The sequence below is a fragment of the Erigeron canadensis genome, chromosome 1 (assembly GCF_010389155.1).
Source record: "Erigeron canadensis isolate Cc75 chromosome 1, C_canadensis_v1, whole genome shotgun sequence".
Classification (NCBI taxonomy): domain Eukaryota; kingdom Viridiplantae; phylum Streptophyta; class Magnoliopsida; order Asterales; family Asteraceae; genus Erigeron; species Erigeron canadensis.
The window spans coordinates 35907215-35925211 of record NC_057761.1 but is presented as its reverse complement, the minus strand read 5'-3'; the positions used below and the strand labels follow the sequence as shown (position 1 = coordinate 35925211).

The following is a 17997-nucleotide window of genomic DNA, read 5'->3' as shown; positions in this document are numbered from 1 at the left end:
GTTTTCCAAAAATACATTTCAATCACAATCCAACATATTTCCAATACAAAATGACTCAATAAAAATAACCACAGCTTCTCAATTCTTACATTTGACATAATCAATAATTATACCAAAACAATTAATGCATCATGAGCCAATAGTTTAAAGGGGTCTCTACGGGTTCTATCAACGTTACCATTTTTCGCATTTAGCTACAGCATTCAAATCCATAAATTAACTTCGAACTTCAAGTACCTATCTTTGTTTTCACATCCAGGACAACCTATAAAAAGGGTAAACAACTAAAAGGTAAGCAAAGCTTAGTGAATAATCTTGCATATATTTATACACACGAAGGAGGGCAACGCACAAAGGATATTACATGTAGCTTATGGCACCGTCGTACCATATCTACATGTTTATCTTTGTACTTTAACGCATTACATGGATCCATATAAGCTGATCAACACAATCAATATCAATCATCTCGGGGTTCTTAGGCCCCATTCACAAGAGGTTCTTAGGTCTCATACATCATATCTCAAGAGGTTCTTAAGCCTCAGAAGTTCTTAGGCTTTATAATCATATTGCCCCAAATTAGGCTCTAACGCCAAATCGAGTACCATACATGAAATCCATCATCATATGGTAATCGACCTGACGCATATATAAAGGTATGCAAGAATACTCGCCTCCTCAGCGACAGCCAAAATCATAAATCAAGATGACTGCAATAATACAAAATATGTATGCTTCAACCTATCAACAAATCACAAAAGCATATAGGATCACCAATCACATACTAGGCCGTTGATGTGTAAAATCTAGTCTTAAATTTATAAACAAGAAATACCCTAGAACTGACTACTACACACTCTCGGGCAGTGGACCCGTTCGTATGCAATATAGTTTAAAGGTAAGTCCAGGATCGAACACAGGGACTAATTAAGAGCAAGCGAGTTTAATGTAGTTATAAAAAGAGTTTTGGATTTTAAGGACTCCCGTCACTTTGGATTTTAAAAGTTAGTTTAAAATTAAAAAAAGTTAGAAATTCCGTAGAATTTATTGAAAAGAGAATTTGTATATCAAGATTAATTAAAAGATCATCTACTTCGACTCCATGACACAACTTATTTAGGTTGTACTTAATTGAAGAACCAATTCAAATATGTTAATTAATAACCGAGAACTAAACAAAGACTCACCCCGTACCCGTCAAGTTCGTTACTTTATTCAATTCCCTTAATTAACTAGTTCCATTACTAAGACCGCTACCCCAAGACGCCTTTCATAACTTTCCTAGTCAACTAATTGTTTTGGTTATTTAGATAACAATTATGTCTCTTGATTGTACCCAACCATTAATCCGTTAACTCTTATTAACTATTAATTACTTTCTACCGTACCCGTCATAGAAACAATCGCTTCTAACCAAGCAATCAAAATAACTTTTACACAACTTAGTTACCACTAAGATCATGCAAAAACTATCCGCAATTAAGAGTTAAATATCAAAGAATTAATAAGCTAAGATTACGACACAACGTTAAATCAAATCAACTTGAATTATAAAAATAGTGCAACCATCATTATTTATCGTATCACTTCATCTAATAGATGATAAAAATACTTAGCTACACATAACAAGACTAATAAAACTAACAATTATCAATATAAAAGAATCCATATTAATAATAAGTGGTAATAAAGTCTTGCAATAATATAGTTAACAAGTAAAATAAAGAAAGTAAAAGAAATTCAAACGACAAATCTGTCAGCTTGCGGCTATGGTGTTGAAGTCGAACAAAAGCTTGGCACCTCCAACTTACGTACGAACAATAATCCAAATACTCGTAATTCGTAACCCCCTAAGCACCTCAATATTAATTATGCCCCAAAATACTTAAAGGCAAGAAGCCTTTTTCGGCTCCACCTACTGCCGTCTCCAGCACCTCCTAAAACTCTTGTATGAATTATATGTTAAGCACCTCCTTAATGGTGGCTCCTTTAATCGACAAAAGACCAAGAAACCCAAGTGAGGGATTCTTTTGCGGCTCACATAAACCCAAAAACCACGTACAACTCTTTCTCTATATAATGATGATATATATAGATTTATTTGTGACTTCATGATCACGTTTTTTCCCTCAGCCGACTTCAATCTCGCGTATAAGGCCCATCCTATTTATTTAAGAAATCCATATTTGGGCTTTCGGCATTAGCCCACGAAGATTATGAACTTGTTTCTTTATTTGTTGATTTCGCCTCTCAAACAGTACAACTGTTCCTTAAATTACAAAACTAAGAACAAAAATATTTTAGTTTTGTTGTTCAAGTAAGCATCACAAGTCCACAAGTTCAGCCATTTTAGTCTTTAAAATTGCAAATAATACTTGTGGACATTATAAAGTGTCACATTCTTCATCTTTTAATCTCCAATCTTCTTTTTTTCATAATTAATCTCTATTCAACACATTTTAGTCATATTCCATTTCATAGACCTGTAATCCAATAAAACACATATTAAGTATAAAAGTCTATAAAAATAACAATAAAACAAATATAAAAGTGATGATAGTGCGTAAAATAAATATATATAAAATATGCGATATCAGCCGTCTAGCCATAATCACTAGCATTTCAACACCCAACCTATCATTTACAATCTTATGTTAATTTTGGGTTGGTTCACATAACATGTATCTCTTATATCATTATCATAATGCCAAACTCACTTTTATAACAAAATCCCCATTTTTATATTTGACTAGGCTGCCTTCAAACGAGCATAACTCAAGTTCTACTAACTCTTTTTACTTGATTCCAGTGACCAAATTTACATGACACATTCACCTACATGTTATATTTAGTGACCAATATGTAAATTGTCCTTCAAAGATGACTTATGGTAGTTTTAAGAACTGATACTGTTGTTGTTTTCATTAATAAAACAGTTTTGACCTTATTGACTTCAAATGACCATAACTTGAGCACTATACCATATTTTGACCTCATTCCAGTGGTCACTTTTACTTAACACATTTAGGTACATTTTATCTTCATTGACCAACACAATATTTGACCCGTATAAGTGTGATATACTTGTTTTAAAAATTGACACAGAATCGTTTTTGCTGAACTTTCAAAATGACCATACTGACTTCAAAAATTCATATCTCGAGTTCTACTCCACATTTTAAACTTATGCCAGTGGCCACTTCAACTTAACATATATACCTACATTTTCTTTTTAGGAATCAACAAGTGAATTATCTTTTACAAGTGGGTTTTACACATTACAAAAACTGGTACAGAATCTGTCAATTCTTTCTTCTCACTAACATTCATCAAAACCTTCATGCAACCCAACTAAAAACCTTGAATTTGATTAAATTTCAAGAACCCTAACTTATATTATATCAATTAACTCAATATAAAGAAAATCCCCAAAATTAGTATCTCAAAAACCCTAATTCACAAAAAGGTAATTAAAATTAGGTTAAAGAATTAATACCTCAATGAATGGAAGAGATTAGTTTAGGGTTTCAATTCACAATTTCTTCTCTCTCTTCCTCCTAATTTCAGCCATAACCTTCACAAATAAACCCTCACTTTTCAAGTTTATGAGATAATTATTATTATTGTTCTTGAATAATTCTTTAATTGAATTGGGGATTAGATTTTGTTTGGAAGAAGAATTTATCTCAAACATACGTACTCTCCATGGAAGATTTGAGAAAGAAATATGAATTTTGTAATGAGATGTTAGTTAAGAGTGGAAGATGATTCACAAAATTGATATGGCTGGACACTCATTCTCCATGCCACGTTTTAACTAAAAATAAAAGGTTATTATATCCGTTATTCGTTAAAGTTCCAACTAAATTAAACCCATACTCAAAAATAAAATAATAGGAAACTATTTTAATGTCAAAACTTTAAATTTTTTTGAGATGTTACAATATTTTTGTTTGGAAAACTTTAATTAAATGAGTTGGGTTTAACCCGCGGTTAGGGGTGTTCACGGTTTGGTTTTACCCGATTAAACTATAAACCGAACCGTTTAAAAAACCGAAAAAAACCAAACCGTTTTTGAATTTGGTTTTGGGTTTGGTTTGTAACCGAAACCGAATTATATATTCGGATTTTGGTTTGGTTATGGGTAAAGGATAATGAATTTGGTTAAACCAAAAAAACCGAATAACTTATATTACTATTATGTATTATTAAAAATATTTAATTCGTATCTTTTTTTTATGTACAATTATTAATGTATTTTTTACTTTATATGTCTATTTGTTTATCATATTAACTTTTTTATGAAATTAGATAAATTCAATTTTGATAAATAATTTTAAATAATGATGACAAACAAGAGTTTAGTTGTTTCACTTATGTTATTTGTTTATCCATATGGTTTAAATTTACTACTTTAGTGAAAATTGAAATTATGAACCTATTTTGGTTAATCACAACTTAGACAAAAATAAATGGTAAATTTGCGTTTTTCATATTTGGTTTTTTCGGTTTTAAACCGAAACCGAACCAAATTTTAATTTGGTTTTCAGTTTGGTTTTTCTATTTCGAATTAAGTTTTGGTTCAGTTTTGGTTTTGAAAAATAAAAATAAAAAAACAAAAAAAACCGAACCAAATAGACTAAATAACCAAAAAATAACATCTCACATTCTTATGGAAACAACCGTCTAATTAGCTGTATTTTAAAAGGCTCACATCTCACATTCTCACAAACTAATTAAGGATTCAATATATAACATCGAATAAATTTCGAGGGTAAATCGAAAACTTTTCTTAACAAATCACCATATCGAAAAATAACAAAACCAATATTTCGATCATCATCATTCTGCATAAAATATCATCATTCTGCATAAATTTTTCTTTAAATTCCATCTCTCATGCATTTAGTTAAATAAAAATGTTCAATCTTTTCTTGATTTCCCATCTGGGTTTTCATTAAAAAAAAAAAAAAAACTATTTTAATATTGGAATATCTTGCAATGGCGCGTGGCGGTGGCGCGTTTAGAATGCCGGCGGAAAAAGAAGTTGAAGTTGCTGGAATTTTACTAAATTTACCCAAATTGATATCAAAATATGAAATTTTAAGTCAATATAGTTTTACTTGGGGTAGTAAAAAGAAAAGGTCTTTTTTACCGTCATCGTTGTTAAAAAATCAACGGCCAGTTGATGATCAGGGTTTGCCGGAAAAAGTTACTGCGGCTGAAGCTACTCAAAGCCCTTCAACCCCATTCTGTTTTTTACCGTCTTTCGGTAAAAACTTGAAGAGAAAGGTAAATCAAGGTTTTTAAATATTCTTGATTATTTTTTAATAAATTTTGGATTTTGACTTGTGGGTTTTGTTTTATATATTATTATCTCATCTGGGTTTGTGTTAATCTTTTTAAAAATTTAACAGTTTAATGAACTTTGATAATCTTGGATATGATTTCTTTATTATATTAAGTTTTTACTTTTTACCGATTTTTTTTTACATTTGGGTATTTTTATTTCTGGGTTGTGTTTGATACGAAATTATCGGCATTATCATAATCTTTAATTAATTTCGAATTGAATTATTTCTTTTCTTTTTATAATGTTAAAGATTAGTATTTTGTTGATGTTATAATCTTTTGCCCTAATTTTAATTACAGGCAACAGTTGATTTAATGGAGAGATACAATGGAATAGAACAAGAAAGTGAGATTGTTGTAAAGGTATGCAATAATCTCAAAAACACCTTGACTTTGTTAATTGTCAGTAATATTAATTACAGTAATTTTCTTTGAATGGTAAGATTAATTGCAGTAAATATTTTTTTACACAGGAAGCAAAACCCATGGAAACACATCATCAAGAACTTTCTGCACAAAATATGGAGTTGAAAGCAAAAAGACAAGAGGTACTTCATCTTGTTTTTTGGTTTTTTTTTTTTAATATAAATTAAATTATAAATATCTACTAATAATGAATTATGTTCCTACATCTGTTTAGATTTAAATTCTTTTAGTTGACTAATATTTTTGAAATAAAATTTTCAGATAAATTATTCAAAGAGCATTGCAGATTTTCAGTCCTTCCAATTACAGTTATGGAATAATTCTATGCAACAACAGATGATGATGATGCAGAACGATCTAAGGGCCATAAATGCAGCAGCAGCAGATGCTAGAAAGAGGAGAATGTTGAAGTTGAAACAGGACAAGTACAATTCTTTCTTGGTCTGTCATGAGAGGTTGAGATGATAGTGGTTTTGACTTTTTTGGTCAACCTTTGGTAAGGTTGACCTGGTAAATTACTATAAAATTATCCATATTCTTCGGTAAATTTATCAGAAAGATTATTTTTTTACAGTACATTATATGGTTTGTATAGAATTTCATCTTGTACTCGTATATGGGAGCAAATTATTTTTGATGAGTAAAAGTTAGTTTATCGGCAAGATCGCCGTTTCGGTTAACGTTTTCGTCTCTTGTTGCTTGTACCTTACCTTTTCACAATGTGTCTAACTACTAGCTAGGTAATGCAAGTATGCATAACTAGTGAGGTAACAACACCAGTTTGATCGAGTGTAACGCTGATCTGATAAAATGTTAGGAATTATGATCTTTGAAGAAATGTCGCTCTATTTTACTTTCACCATCCAGTTAAAAAAGATCCGGATAGCTCTTGCCTCTTGGTTATATATGTATCATAATTCACAACTTGTGAATCGCTGTCGTTTCATTTGATGGACTATTCACACTTCTGAAAGTATGTAACTGTGTAAGGGGCCAATGTGCAAAAGACCCATTGGGCCTTAGGCTTGTTTAAGGCTGGGTGTATTCTGTACAATCTTAAGAATGTGCACTTTGAGTCGTTAAACCTTTATTGTTAAGTTGTTAACGGTTAAGTACCCACAATTTGAAAGGTATAGTATATGAAGTTCTCCCTTTTAAATGAATTGTTTCAGTGAAATGTGTAATTAAGGATAAAATATGAAATTTGTAAAAGCACTTTATATGTGGTAATCCATTAATCAAAAAGTTGTAAATTCTAGTTTCAAGGTAAATATTTGTAAAATTATGTAGGTTTGAATTAGTTATACTAAATTCAGAAGTTGATCCTTCACTCTAATCTATATTGTTCACCTCACGATCCTCCTCTACGATCATATTCTGCAATCAATTACTGACTTCAAAATGACAAAAATCAAATAATCTAGGCTTCATCGTCATTGATTTAAACATTGGTAATGAAGATGAAGTTGATTGGAAGGAAAGCTGACGACCCAACGAGACGAAGAAAGGATAAAACAAACAAAAGGACAGATGGGGAAATGGAAAAATAGGTTTTCAACCGCGACTCAAAGTTTCAAAAGGAATGCTTGATTCGGAATCAAGCTATGGTTAAAAGGAATTTAGAAAGTGGGGCTAAGAAGTTAAAGTTTGTACAACAAAAAGAAGACAATAAATTTTACATACAAAATTGGATTCGATCCACAATCCATTTTTAAGTGAATCCATGCGAAATGCACAAGTGAAAGTACGAAAGAAAACTACATTAGGAAGAAGAACATCGAGGTGAAGTTGTGTCATCCAATGTCTATAAGCCCATATAGCGTGCTTTAATTTTGGAGCAAAATCACGACAACATTTTGAACTGTTGATGGATTGTGTAGTTCACTATAAAGGTGCTAAAATCTAGTTTCCAATATAAAGACAACTTTCCATTTTAGTAGAAACACTTTCTTTCGACAAGCATAATATCAACTCATAGCATAACAGAAAAAGGAGAAGTTGTCGGTTGTTAATTTGTTATTGGACATAATAATCTGATAAATATGTATATACCGTGAAACAATGTTGATTGATTTAAGAACATGTGTGCTAACTAGTAAACACAAAGCATCATGGTTTGGGTCAGTGGTAAACACTCTGGCTTTTGGATATAATGGTCATGGGTTCGATCCTCATCCCATACAAAGGTTAGAGGGCTTTTTCTACTCAAAACTCGCGAAAGGCGACACTGGACAGTTTCTTTCTTACTTTTTTTGTGCTAACATACAAAACATTAACACTTTTTTTTTCTATGGTCTGCCTACATCTTTACTTTCCCATACACCGTCGAGGTATTGAAGACAAAACTAAACAGTTTTTTTTTTTTCTTTCTTTTTTTTTTTTTTTTTTCTAACATTTACAACATTAACACTTTTTTTTTCTATGAAGTCTTTGACATTTTAACTTCAGGAAATTATAACTTATTTATCTCTTGAATCTTGACTAACTAAATACTGAAAAATCAATTGAGTTATACTCCGTATTAAATTACACTGGTTAACACAATTCTAGTGATTTTCAATTTTAACTTTTTCTATGAATTGTTAATTTGCTATGACATGATAACTTTGAGAACTTCTATATATCTTTTAACTAATTTGCTAATGACAAATTTATTTATTTATAATGAGGGTGAGGATTCTCTAACTTGATTTCTCAACTTGAGTCAAGTTGAGAAAATCTCGACCCAATTTTTATCTAAGGGCTAAGATACTTTTAATTTAACCCCTTAAGTTAGAAGTAACTTGCTTTTAACTTGTAAGTAACTAATTCGATTTCATCTCCTATTGATAAGATTTTACCAATAATAAATCTCACATTTCCTAAAAAAGGAAAAAGAAAGAAAACCATTCAACATTCTATGATAGGTGAGAGAAAGTATGCTTTAAACAAAAAAAAAAAGTGATAAGCAGATCCGCATCTTTTGATTGCTTCAAAAAGTCAAGACATATGTATTTGTCCCTTTGTTTGCAATCATCACTGCTTTATTCATTCATCCATCCTCCCAAGTTTCATACACAAAAGGGGTATTATAATCGTATAATAAATTTTATAAAGGTAAATAAACAAAATTTTCAAAACACACCTGGAAAAATCATATATGCAAAATTTGAATTAACTCCATACATCATCTTGCTTGCATATATCAACATATTTCTCAAAATGTCATTACACTGCCAATATTTTAAACCAAAACATCCCAGACCTTATTCAAACACTTTGCATTACTCAAACCAAACATATAGCACAAGCAGCAGATATCCAAAACACAACAATAAGAATACACCCAGTACGGTATCATATAAAACAAAGATAACAAAACATACGATTTTACCACTTCACTCTTCATATTCCCCCTCTGCCTCCTCCTCCTCATACTCCTCGTCCTCTGCTGTAGCATCTTGATATTGCTGATACTCTGCCACCAAATCATTCATATTACTCTCTGCCTCGGTAAATTCCATTTCATCCATTCCTTCACCAGTATACCAATGCAAGAAAGCCTTGCGCCTAAACATGGCTGTGAACTGCTCGCTAACTCGTCTAAACATCTCCTGAATTGAAGTTGAGTTTCCAACAAATGTGGAAGCCATTGTGAGCCCGGTTGGTGGAATGTCACACACACTAGATTTAACATTGTTTGGAATCCATTCAACAAAGTACGATGAGTTCTTGTTTTGCACATTGATCATCTGTTCATCCACCTCTTTGGTGCTCATTTTGCCTCTGAACATGGCTGAGGCTGTGAGATAACGTCCATGGCGTGGATCAGCTGCACACATCATGTTCTTGGAGTCCCACATTTGTTGGGTGAGTTCCGGGACAGTAAGTGAGGTGTACTGCTGGGATCCACGAGATGTAAGAGGAGCAAAACCGACCATGAAGAAATGGAGACGCGGGAATGGAATCAGGTTGACTGCAAGCTTCCTCAAGTCAGAATTCAATTGACCAGGAAACCTCAAAGAGCAAGTTACACCACTCATGGTTGCAGATATCAAGTGGTTCAGATCACCAACTGTAAGCCAAACAAACAAAATCTTTGATGAGACTTGAATGTAAAACCATTCACCGTGAATATTTGATCAAAAGTAAGAACGAGATCAAAATCAGTTTGGAAATCCAAAATCTGAGTTGTATAGAGAATGCCCATTCTGAGCATATGATTCCCAAATTGAAAACCATACCCTCAGGCCTCAAGCTAAACATCATCTATCAGTTCTATACCCAACCTCTCAATCCAAACACCACACCAAAACATGCATAAAGATAAAATATTTCAGAAGGAGGGTACTTACAGCTTGGATTGCTGAGTTTCAAAGTCCTGAAACAAATGTCATAGAGTGCTTCATTGTCAAGAACCATACATTCATCAGCATTTTCAACCAACTGGTGGACTGATAGTGTGGCATTATAAGGTTCAACAACGGTGTCGGAGACTTTAGGTGAAGGAAAAACAGAGAATGTCAGCATCATTCTGTCAGGATATTCTTCTCTGATCTTTGAAATCAACAGAGTCCCCATGCCAGAACCTGTGCCGCCTCCAAGTGAATGGCAGACCTGAAAACCTGAAATGACATCAAACAAACCATACAAAGCAAATGCAATTAGTAAACAAGAAACATTCAGTATTTGTATTTCCAAACACATTATTGTTAACATATTATAAAAAAAACACATAAAATGATTACAAGTTAATCCATAGATCTTGAACATCGTATAAGTTCCTCATCTATGAATGTCACTAGAATTTTTAGAAAAATATAACTTTATTGGGAGCAACTGGTCCTAACTCTTAACTCACAAAAAGTATTCATTTTAGAAAAAGAAACTAGTCTCAAAAAGTTCTCATGGTTGGCCCTTTTTTGACATAATATACCTAGTCCAAGTGTCCAACAAGGCAACAAATACCTCATTTACCTAAACATATCATTTGGTCTACAATATATAAAAAGTTACTTTAGATCACCTATAAAAACAACTTTTCAATACTATACATTTTACCTTTCACTAAACAAATCATTTCTCATAACACTTCTATAAACAAAAACTAAATATACATTAAGTCTACAAATCATTTCCAAATTCTGCAAATCTTAAAAACTATTCATAAACACATCATTAGTTTAGAAATGCAAACTATAAACAACAAAATTTCCTCAAAATACATATATAAAACTACATAACATAATTATACACACGCATATATATATATATACATCATTTCCGAATATCCAGCATAACTTAACTGATGATCATATATCCAGCATAACATATACATACATACACACAGATATAGATACATATACATACACAGAGTTGTATCTAATATCAGATCCAGATCCAAAACATAAGCATTTCATCAAACAGTTGATATGCATAAATCATATATATAAATACATATATATATATATATATACCTTGTAAGGAATCACAATTCTCAGCCTCCTTCCTAACAACATCAAGTACAGAATCAATCAACTCAGCGCCTTCAGTATAATGACCTTTCGCCCAATTATTACCAGCACCAGACTGTCCAAACACAAAGTTATCCGGCCGAAAGATCTGACCGTTGGGGCCGGATCTAATACTATCCATAGTACCAGGTTCCAGATCCATAAGGACGGCGCGTGGAACGTACCTTCCGCCGGAAGCTTCATTGAAGTAAACATTGATACGTTCAAGTTGTAGATCGGCGGTTGTGCCGCTGTACCGGCCGGTGTTATCGATGCCGTGTTCGTCGCAGATAACTTCCCAGAATTTAGTTCCGATTTGGTTGCCGCATTGGCCGCCTTGAATGTGAAGGATTTCTCTCATGATTTTTGATTTTGATTTGGAGATATTTTTTTAGGGTTTGGAATTTGGGGGTTTTATTGTGGGAGAGAAATGGTGGGAGAGAAGTGAGGGGTGAAGAGGGAGAGTGATGAGGGGCCAATTGGCGGTATTTTGTATTGTCAGTTTTTTTTTGGGGGGGTTTGAAAGTTTTGTATGTTTGATTCTAGTCCTTCTAGTATTGTTTTTTACAAAGAAGCTTGTGCTATAATTCCCCTTCGGTAGTTTGATATTTTGTGAGGTCTTTTGATTATTTCCATTTTCATATGTAATTTGTTAAGTTACATGAATAAATATGCAGAAAAAGAAAAAATTAATGAGGGAATCTTAGCCCGGATATCACAGTCGGATATTTGTTGACTCACCCAATATAAACTTTATGATGTCGGTCTAATACCTCTATGTTAATCTCAAAAAGCTTTTATGACCAAAAAGCTTAAAATTGACGGTAATTTGTTAAGTCCGGCCACTTTTGGGCGGAAACTTTTATGACCAAAAAGCTTAAAATTCCCCTTTCTTTTCCATTCATTTCTTTGGGTAAAAAAACTCAAGAATACAAAAAACTCTTATTTTTCTTTCTTTTCTTTTCTTATCCATACAAAAGTTGATTAAAAAATGCAGTGTTAAAATTAAGAGGAAAAAGATGTAAAAGTGTGTATAATTAAAAACAAATTGTATATGACATCTTTAACTATATAAGACAAATGATGAATACGTACTTAATTTATGCAAATTAGATTTAATATGCCTACTTTTTTCAACTTAGAGTAGCTAATGAAAAAAATTATACATGTGTCAAAATGATAAAATCAAAATGAATTCATAAATACAAAATGATATATAAAGTTCTTTTATGTTGATTAACATGGAATAAAATCCTATTGGCAATTTGGCATAATAGGAAAATGTAGGAAGAAAGAGCAAGAATGATGCATGGTTGGATTAAAAGATTTCTCCCAACATACAATATTTACTTATTTATATCAACTTATGTTACATTATTATTTTTAAACTGATACGTTAATTGACATATTTCTGTCAACAACAGTTATTCGCTTTCTTTTATCTACAAGTATCCACCAAAAACCCACACCATTTGTCTCTCTTGTCGCCTAATCAATACAACCAATCGAGAAAGTCAAGATAAGAGTCTAAGAGGGTGTGTAAAGTGGTTTATAAAACCAAATATACCGTTGGCACCTATGTAAGAATGTCGAAGTAGTTACATGGTATAGTATAAAAATTTGAAGCTCTAAACTAAAAAAATGTAAAGTAGATGGACCAAACTCGACATGCTATAAGTACTAGGGGTCACATCAATCATGTGTGAACAATAAATTAAATATGTTACTATTTTCTGAATTATTTTCAATGCAAAAAAAGGTAGAATGTAGGGTAGTAAATACAGTACATCATTTTATTAAGCAAATGTTATAAACATAGAAAAATGTTAGGTAAAGTATGCAGTATCTATTTTAGATAAAGCATGAGGGATTATGTAAAATTTAGAGGGAAATTATTTAAATTTCAGGGGTTATGTATATTTATCAAATTTAAAGGTTTAATTTGTAACTTTTTTTAAAGTGACAGTACCTAAGCTTAAGTAAAGTCTTTGGTATGGATGATCAGTAGCAATAAAAATAAATTAAATTTAAAAACAAATTGGTATTGGTAAAAATAATTAGCAATCAACGAAAGTCGTTGATGAATATTATAACTGGTATACCTAGGTTTGAATTTATTTATTCATAATACAATAATTATACTTACAAAATGGTTTATAAAAATTTCTTACAAAAATCTCACCTTTCATGTAGGTTTGTAACCAATTTTTTAGATATTTATATAAATACCTAATAGAATTTGGAGAAAGATTGACTCAAGTTTTCTCTAACTTGACTAGTTATTTGTACCCTAACATCTCAAAGATTTGGCGAGCACAATGCATGTACAATAGTTTAATACTTTTATGTGCGTGTTACCTAGCAAAATCCAAATTATTTGTAATTTGTTAATAATGTACGTAGAGCTTGTTAATAATGTGTTTTTTATTCTCAGAAGTAATGTTATGGCAACTAGTCTGTAATGAGCAAATGATCAAGTAGAACGTCGCCATTTGGAAGGGGAAAGGTCAACCGAAGTAATTCTTTTATGGCTTTGACAGTGATTACTGATTATAAGTTTCTGAATAGTTCAATAAGTAGTCTTTTCCCTTTTGTGCTATAAGGCCGACCATCGTCCCTGCGTCTTGGCCGCATCCGACGCACCAGAAGCACCAGACGCTATAAGCATCACCCGCGTTTTGACTACATCTTGGTGCTTACTTCCGTTTTTGGACGCACGAAATTGGTACACGTATGGGCCCAAATGAATGTAAAGCTTGTTTAAACTAAAAGAAAAAGTTTTTTTTTTCAAACTAGCACCGGCTAGTTTTGGTTGCCCCGCTCCTCATGATTGTTTAGTTTTTTTTTATTTTTTATTTTATTTAAACAACACCATTTCACCATCACTTCTTCACATTTTACTTTCATCTTCCAATTTCTTACTCAAACACACATCTTTCTCTCAACATTTCATCAATCAAAATGCCTAGGAGAAACAAAAAACTTGCAAACCAAAACCAATACCAAAACCCAAACCCAAACCAATACCAAAACCCAAACCCAAACCAATACCAACAGACCATCGATGATTTTGACTCGCTTCTGGGTTTGGGACCCAATCCACCAGTGGGATCTCCCCCCTTGATAAGCCTCAAATTGTACATGTTTCCCTACACCGAATTGGACGTTTTGTACTAGTTTTATAGCCGTTTATACTTGTTTTGTGTTGCGTTATGGTATTTGCTAGTGGTTTCAGGCATACAGCAGGTATATTGCTCCCAAATGGTAGAAAATAGCTCAGAAGTGGTCCATATGCACTAACGGAAGAAGAATGAAGCTGAAACGGCAACTCCAAACAAGACTAGCGGCGCGAGCTAGTGCTCTAGTGGCGCGAGCCATTGCACTTAACCCAGTAGCAGCGCTAGCTTTCTGGTTAGCGGCGCGAGCCAGTGCACTCAACCCAGTAGCGGCGCGAGCAGCTCACCTATCGGCGCTAGTTTGTAGTTTTTCGGACAGAAATGCTCAAGAACACCTCTAGCGGCGCTACCCGAGTTCCTAGCGGCGCGAGATCGAGCTGACATCACCATTTTCTCTCTCCTGGGGTATAAATAGCATCCATCATTCCACCAAAACACTAGTCTTGGACACTTTAGCTGACACTTATACTTCAGCCGTTTTTCCAAGGTTTTCTAAGGGTTTTCATCACTCCAACATCATTGGAAGATTTGAAGATTAAATTTGGCTCTTGTTTAGTGATTGTGGCTAGATTGTAACCTCGATTTGGATTATTACTTCATATTTGGTCATTATGTCTTCCTTTCTATTTCAATCTTTAGCTTTTAACATTATGAGTAGCTAAATCTTTTTACATCTATGAAGATGAAGTGAAACAATTAGTTATGGTTGCGTAGTATTTTGAATTCAAGTTGGTTTTACTTAACATTTTATCAAGATCTTAATGAAGTGATTTCTTTTACTTAAATTTGTGTCCTTGGTGATATTTGTGTTATTCGATAGTGGTACTAGTTGAATACAAGTATTATTTTAGTTGTTTGTCTATGAACAACTATTTCTAGGTCATGGTATGATGGTAAATGGTACAAGTTTAATAGAAATTACTTTGTTCAGTGGATTTAACGGTTGGTGGTACCACGTTTCTTTCACAAAGATAAAATCGTTATTTAAATAGTCAAACAAACTAGTTAGTTCAAGGAAGTGTGATAAGGATGGTGGTACCACTTGTTGCAAGGAATTGAATTGATTAAGTGATTGAGTCGATTTTACAACCAGAGTGCACGCCGGGTGTGTTTTAGTCTTGTCACGATTATTATCACCAACATTATTGAATTTTGAGCTTAACCCATATGCAACCTAAACTTCTTGTGTAGCGGATTCGACATAGATGGTTTTTTAACTATTTGTTACAACTCAAACTATTTTCGCATACTCTCGATTGACATCGGTTGAGTATTTCATTTATTTTACTTGTTGATTAATTAGCTTTCTGAAACGCAAAGTGACAACTCGGTCACAAACCAAACTTTCTCTTGATTTACATTTTTACAACCTTAAGTACAACATTCAGTCGTTGTGTTCGATCCTGGTCTTACCAATTAACTATATTACATACGAACGGGTACACTGCCCGTAAGTGTGTGGTAGTCAGTAAGCGGTAGATCTTGTTATAAATTATTAAACTCGATTTCACACATCAAGTTTTTGGCGCCGCTGCCAGGGACTGATTTTACGTACTTGTGGTTGAGATTCTGTGAATCGACCCTTTTTCGTGCTTAGCACGGGAAAGTTACTTGCTTTGTTTTATTTTTAGTTTGCTTCATTGTACCTCAGGTGCTATTAAGGTTTTCGTTTGTTGTGTTGTGATCGCAGATTATTTTCAGGCAGTGGATGAGCACTCGAGCTTCTGGGAAACCGTTAGTGAAGGCCACATCTAACCCTGACAAACTCAAAAAGCGCGCCAAGCCAGAAACATCACAACCGTCATCATCCGCACCCATTTACATAGACACCACTCCTAGACCCAAACCCGACCATATACTTCACGAGACTTATTACGAGTCAGGAAGTACCGAGTGGGGTTACTATTCCGAAAAAGAAGAACCGACCTCCGATAAAACACCTACTCCACCCGAATCACCGAAGCCGAACATCAACATGGCCGGACAACAAAATAATCCACCCGATCTTTTTAACACCAAAATCGAGGACCTACCTCGAACCATACCAACCTCTCGCCAATCCGCTATTGTTAGCCCCGAAATTGATACTTTCACCGTGAATGGCAACCACTTGCAAATGGTTAAGGATTTGTGTTTTGATGGGAGAAACAAAAGGGATCCTCATGAGCATCTCGACAAGTTTGAGATGATTTGCAACTTGTTCAACTATGGGGAGAACCAAGCTAACAATGTCAAGATGAAGCTTTTTCCTATGTCTCTAGCGGGGGAAGCTCATAAATGGTTAAAGGGGTTAGCGCCAAATAGTTTGACTACATGGGAGGCGGTTAGAGAAGCTTTGATTGAAAGGTTCTTTCCGGCAAATCGGGAAAGAGAACTTAGGCTTATAATCCGTTCTTTTAGGCAAGATGAGGATGAGTCCATTGTTGAAGCTTGGTTGAGAATGAAAGATCTTTTGTGGGAATGCCCCGGGCATGGGGTGACTGATACCGAGATTGTTGATATATTTTTGGATGGAATGAACATGGAAAGTTATGAGAAGATGGTCATGACTTCTGGGGGTAGTACTACTTATAAGACTTCTAGTGAGATTTGGAAGATGTTTGAGGATATGGCTAAGGCTCAAGTTTCTAGGTCTCTAAGTAGGGATCGTAGGGATAGAAGGACGCGTAGAGTGGTAGCCCGGGTTGATGGGGGAGAGACATATGAGGTGGTTAGTGAGATTAGAGCGCTCTCGAAGCACATGGATGAAAGGTTTTCCATGGTGGAAAATAATTTTGGAGGATTAGAGCGTGATGTTAAGATCATGGCCGGGGGGTGTGTTCATTGTGGTGGACCACATGATGCCGATGAATGTGATCAAATGGTTAGAGAAGACGTGAATTATGTGCACAACCAAAGATCCGGTCAATATCAACCGCTTTTCCAACGTGGTGGCAACTACCAAGGCCGTCACCAAGGTAACTCTTCAAACTCTCCTAATTCTTTTTCTAACAATCGTGGTAGCAACTTTCAATATAGGTGGCAAAAGGATGACAACCAAGGTCCGCCTCAACAACAACAACCACCATCACCCCCAAAGCAAGATGACAATGGGGAGGAAGGATCACCTCTCATGGCCATGATGGCCAAGTTCTTAGATAAGCAAGAAAAGAGGGAGAAGGCTCAAGAGAAAAAAAATGCTTCAATGGAGAACTATTCCAAGCTTTTGAATGATAAGATTCGGGGATTCGGGGTTTGCATATAAAGATCGATGAGAGCAACCGGAACAACCATGCTTTGATATCTAACTTGGAAAAGAGGTTAGATAGGATGGGGAACTCTCAAAGGCAGCCAGGTAAACTTCCAAGTGACACCCAACAAAACCCAAATCAAGGCCAAGGAGGGTCGTGGAGACATGGGGATGACAAGTACAAAGGACCCCAACACTGGAACGAGACCGTAAATGCAATAACTACACGGTCCGGTAAGGTAATCACTCCTCCCAAGGATAACTCTTTTGTTTCTAACGTTTATCCTAGTGCATAAAATTTTGATGAAGAGTTCGATGATGA

General features: G+C 34.1%; 2 protein-coding genes across 2 annotated transcripts; one reads left to right on the top strand and one right to left on the bottom strand.

The window, feature by feature from the left end:
- The first annotated feature begins 5001 nt into the window (after positions 1-5001).
- On the top strand, positions 5002-6440 carry LOC122585576. Its single transcript, XM_043757703.1, has 4 exons — positions 5002-5292; positions 5653-5715; positions 5826-5900; positions 6040-6440. The coding sequence occupies exons 1-4, from the start codon at positions 5002-5004 to the stop codon at positions 6241-6243; spliced, it is 633 nt and encodes a 210-aa protein (XP_043613638.1). The 3' UTR covers positions 6244-6440.
- A 2485-nt stretch (positions 6441-8925) lies between these two features.
- Positions 8926-11740, bottom strand: LOC122585575 (tubulin beta-5 chain). The gene is made up of 3 exons (XM_043757702.1): positions 11235-11740; positions 10113-10382; positions 8926-9832 (listed from the first exon to the last, which is right to left on the bottom strand). The coding sequence occupies exons 1-3, from the start codon at positions 11629-11631 to the stop codon at positions 9156-9158; spliced, it is 1344 nt and encodes a 447-aa protein (XP_043613637.1). The 5' UTR covers positions 11632-11740; the 3' UTR covers positions 8926-9155.
- Positions 11741-17997: the final 6257 nt, after the last annotated feature.

Excerpts from the sequence above, each read along its gene's own strand:
- LOC122585576 (XM_043757703.1), top strand. The coding sequence starts at position 5,002 with ATGGCGCGTGGCGGTGGCGCGTTTAGAATGCCGGCGGAAAAAGAAGTT. Across the intron at positions 5,716-5,825 it reads AAAGTGAGATTGTTGTAAAG|GAAGCAAAACCCATGGAAAC; the intron begins GTATGCAATAAT and ends TTTTTTACACAG. Across the intron at positions 5,901-6,039 it reads TGAAAGCAAAAAGACAAGAG|ATAAATTATTCAAAGAGCAT; the intron begins GTACTTCATCTT and ends TAAAATTTTCAG.
- LOC122585575 (XM_043757702.1), bottom strand. The coding sequence starts at position 11,631 with ATGAGAGAAATCCTTCACATTCAAGGCGGCCAATGCGGCAACCAAATC. Across the intron at positions 10,383-11,234 it reads GAATTGTGATTCCTTACAAG|GTTTTCAGGTCTGCCATTCA; the intron begins GTATATATATAT and ends ATGTCATTTCAG. Across the intron at positions 9,833-10,112 it reads GAAACTCAGCAATCCAAGCT|TTGGTGATCTGAACCACTTG; the intron begins GTAAGTACCCTC and ends TTTGGCTTACAG.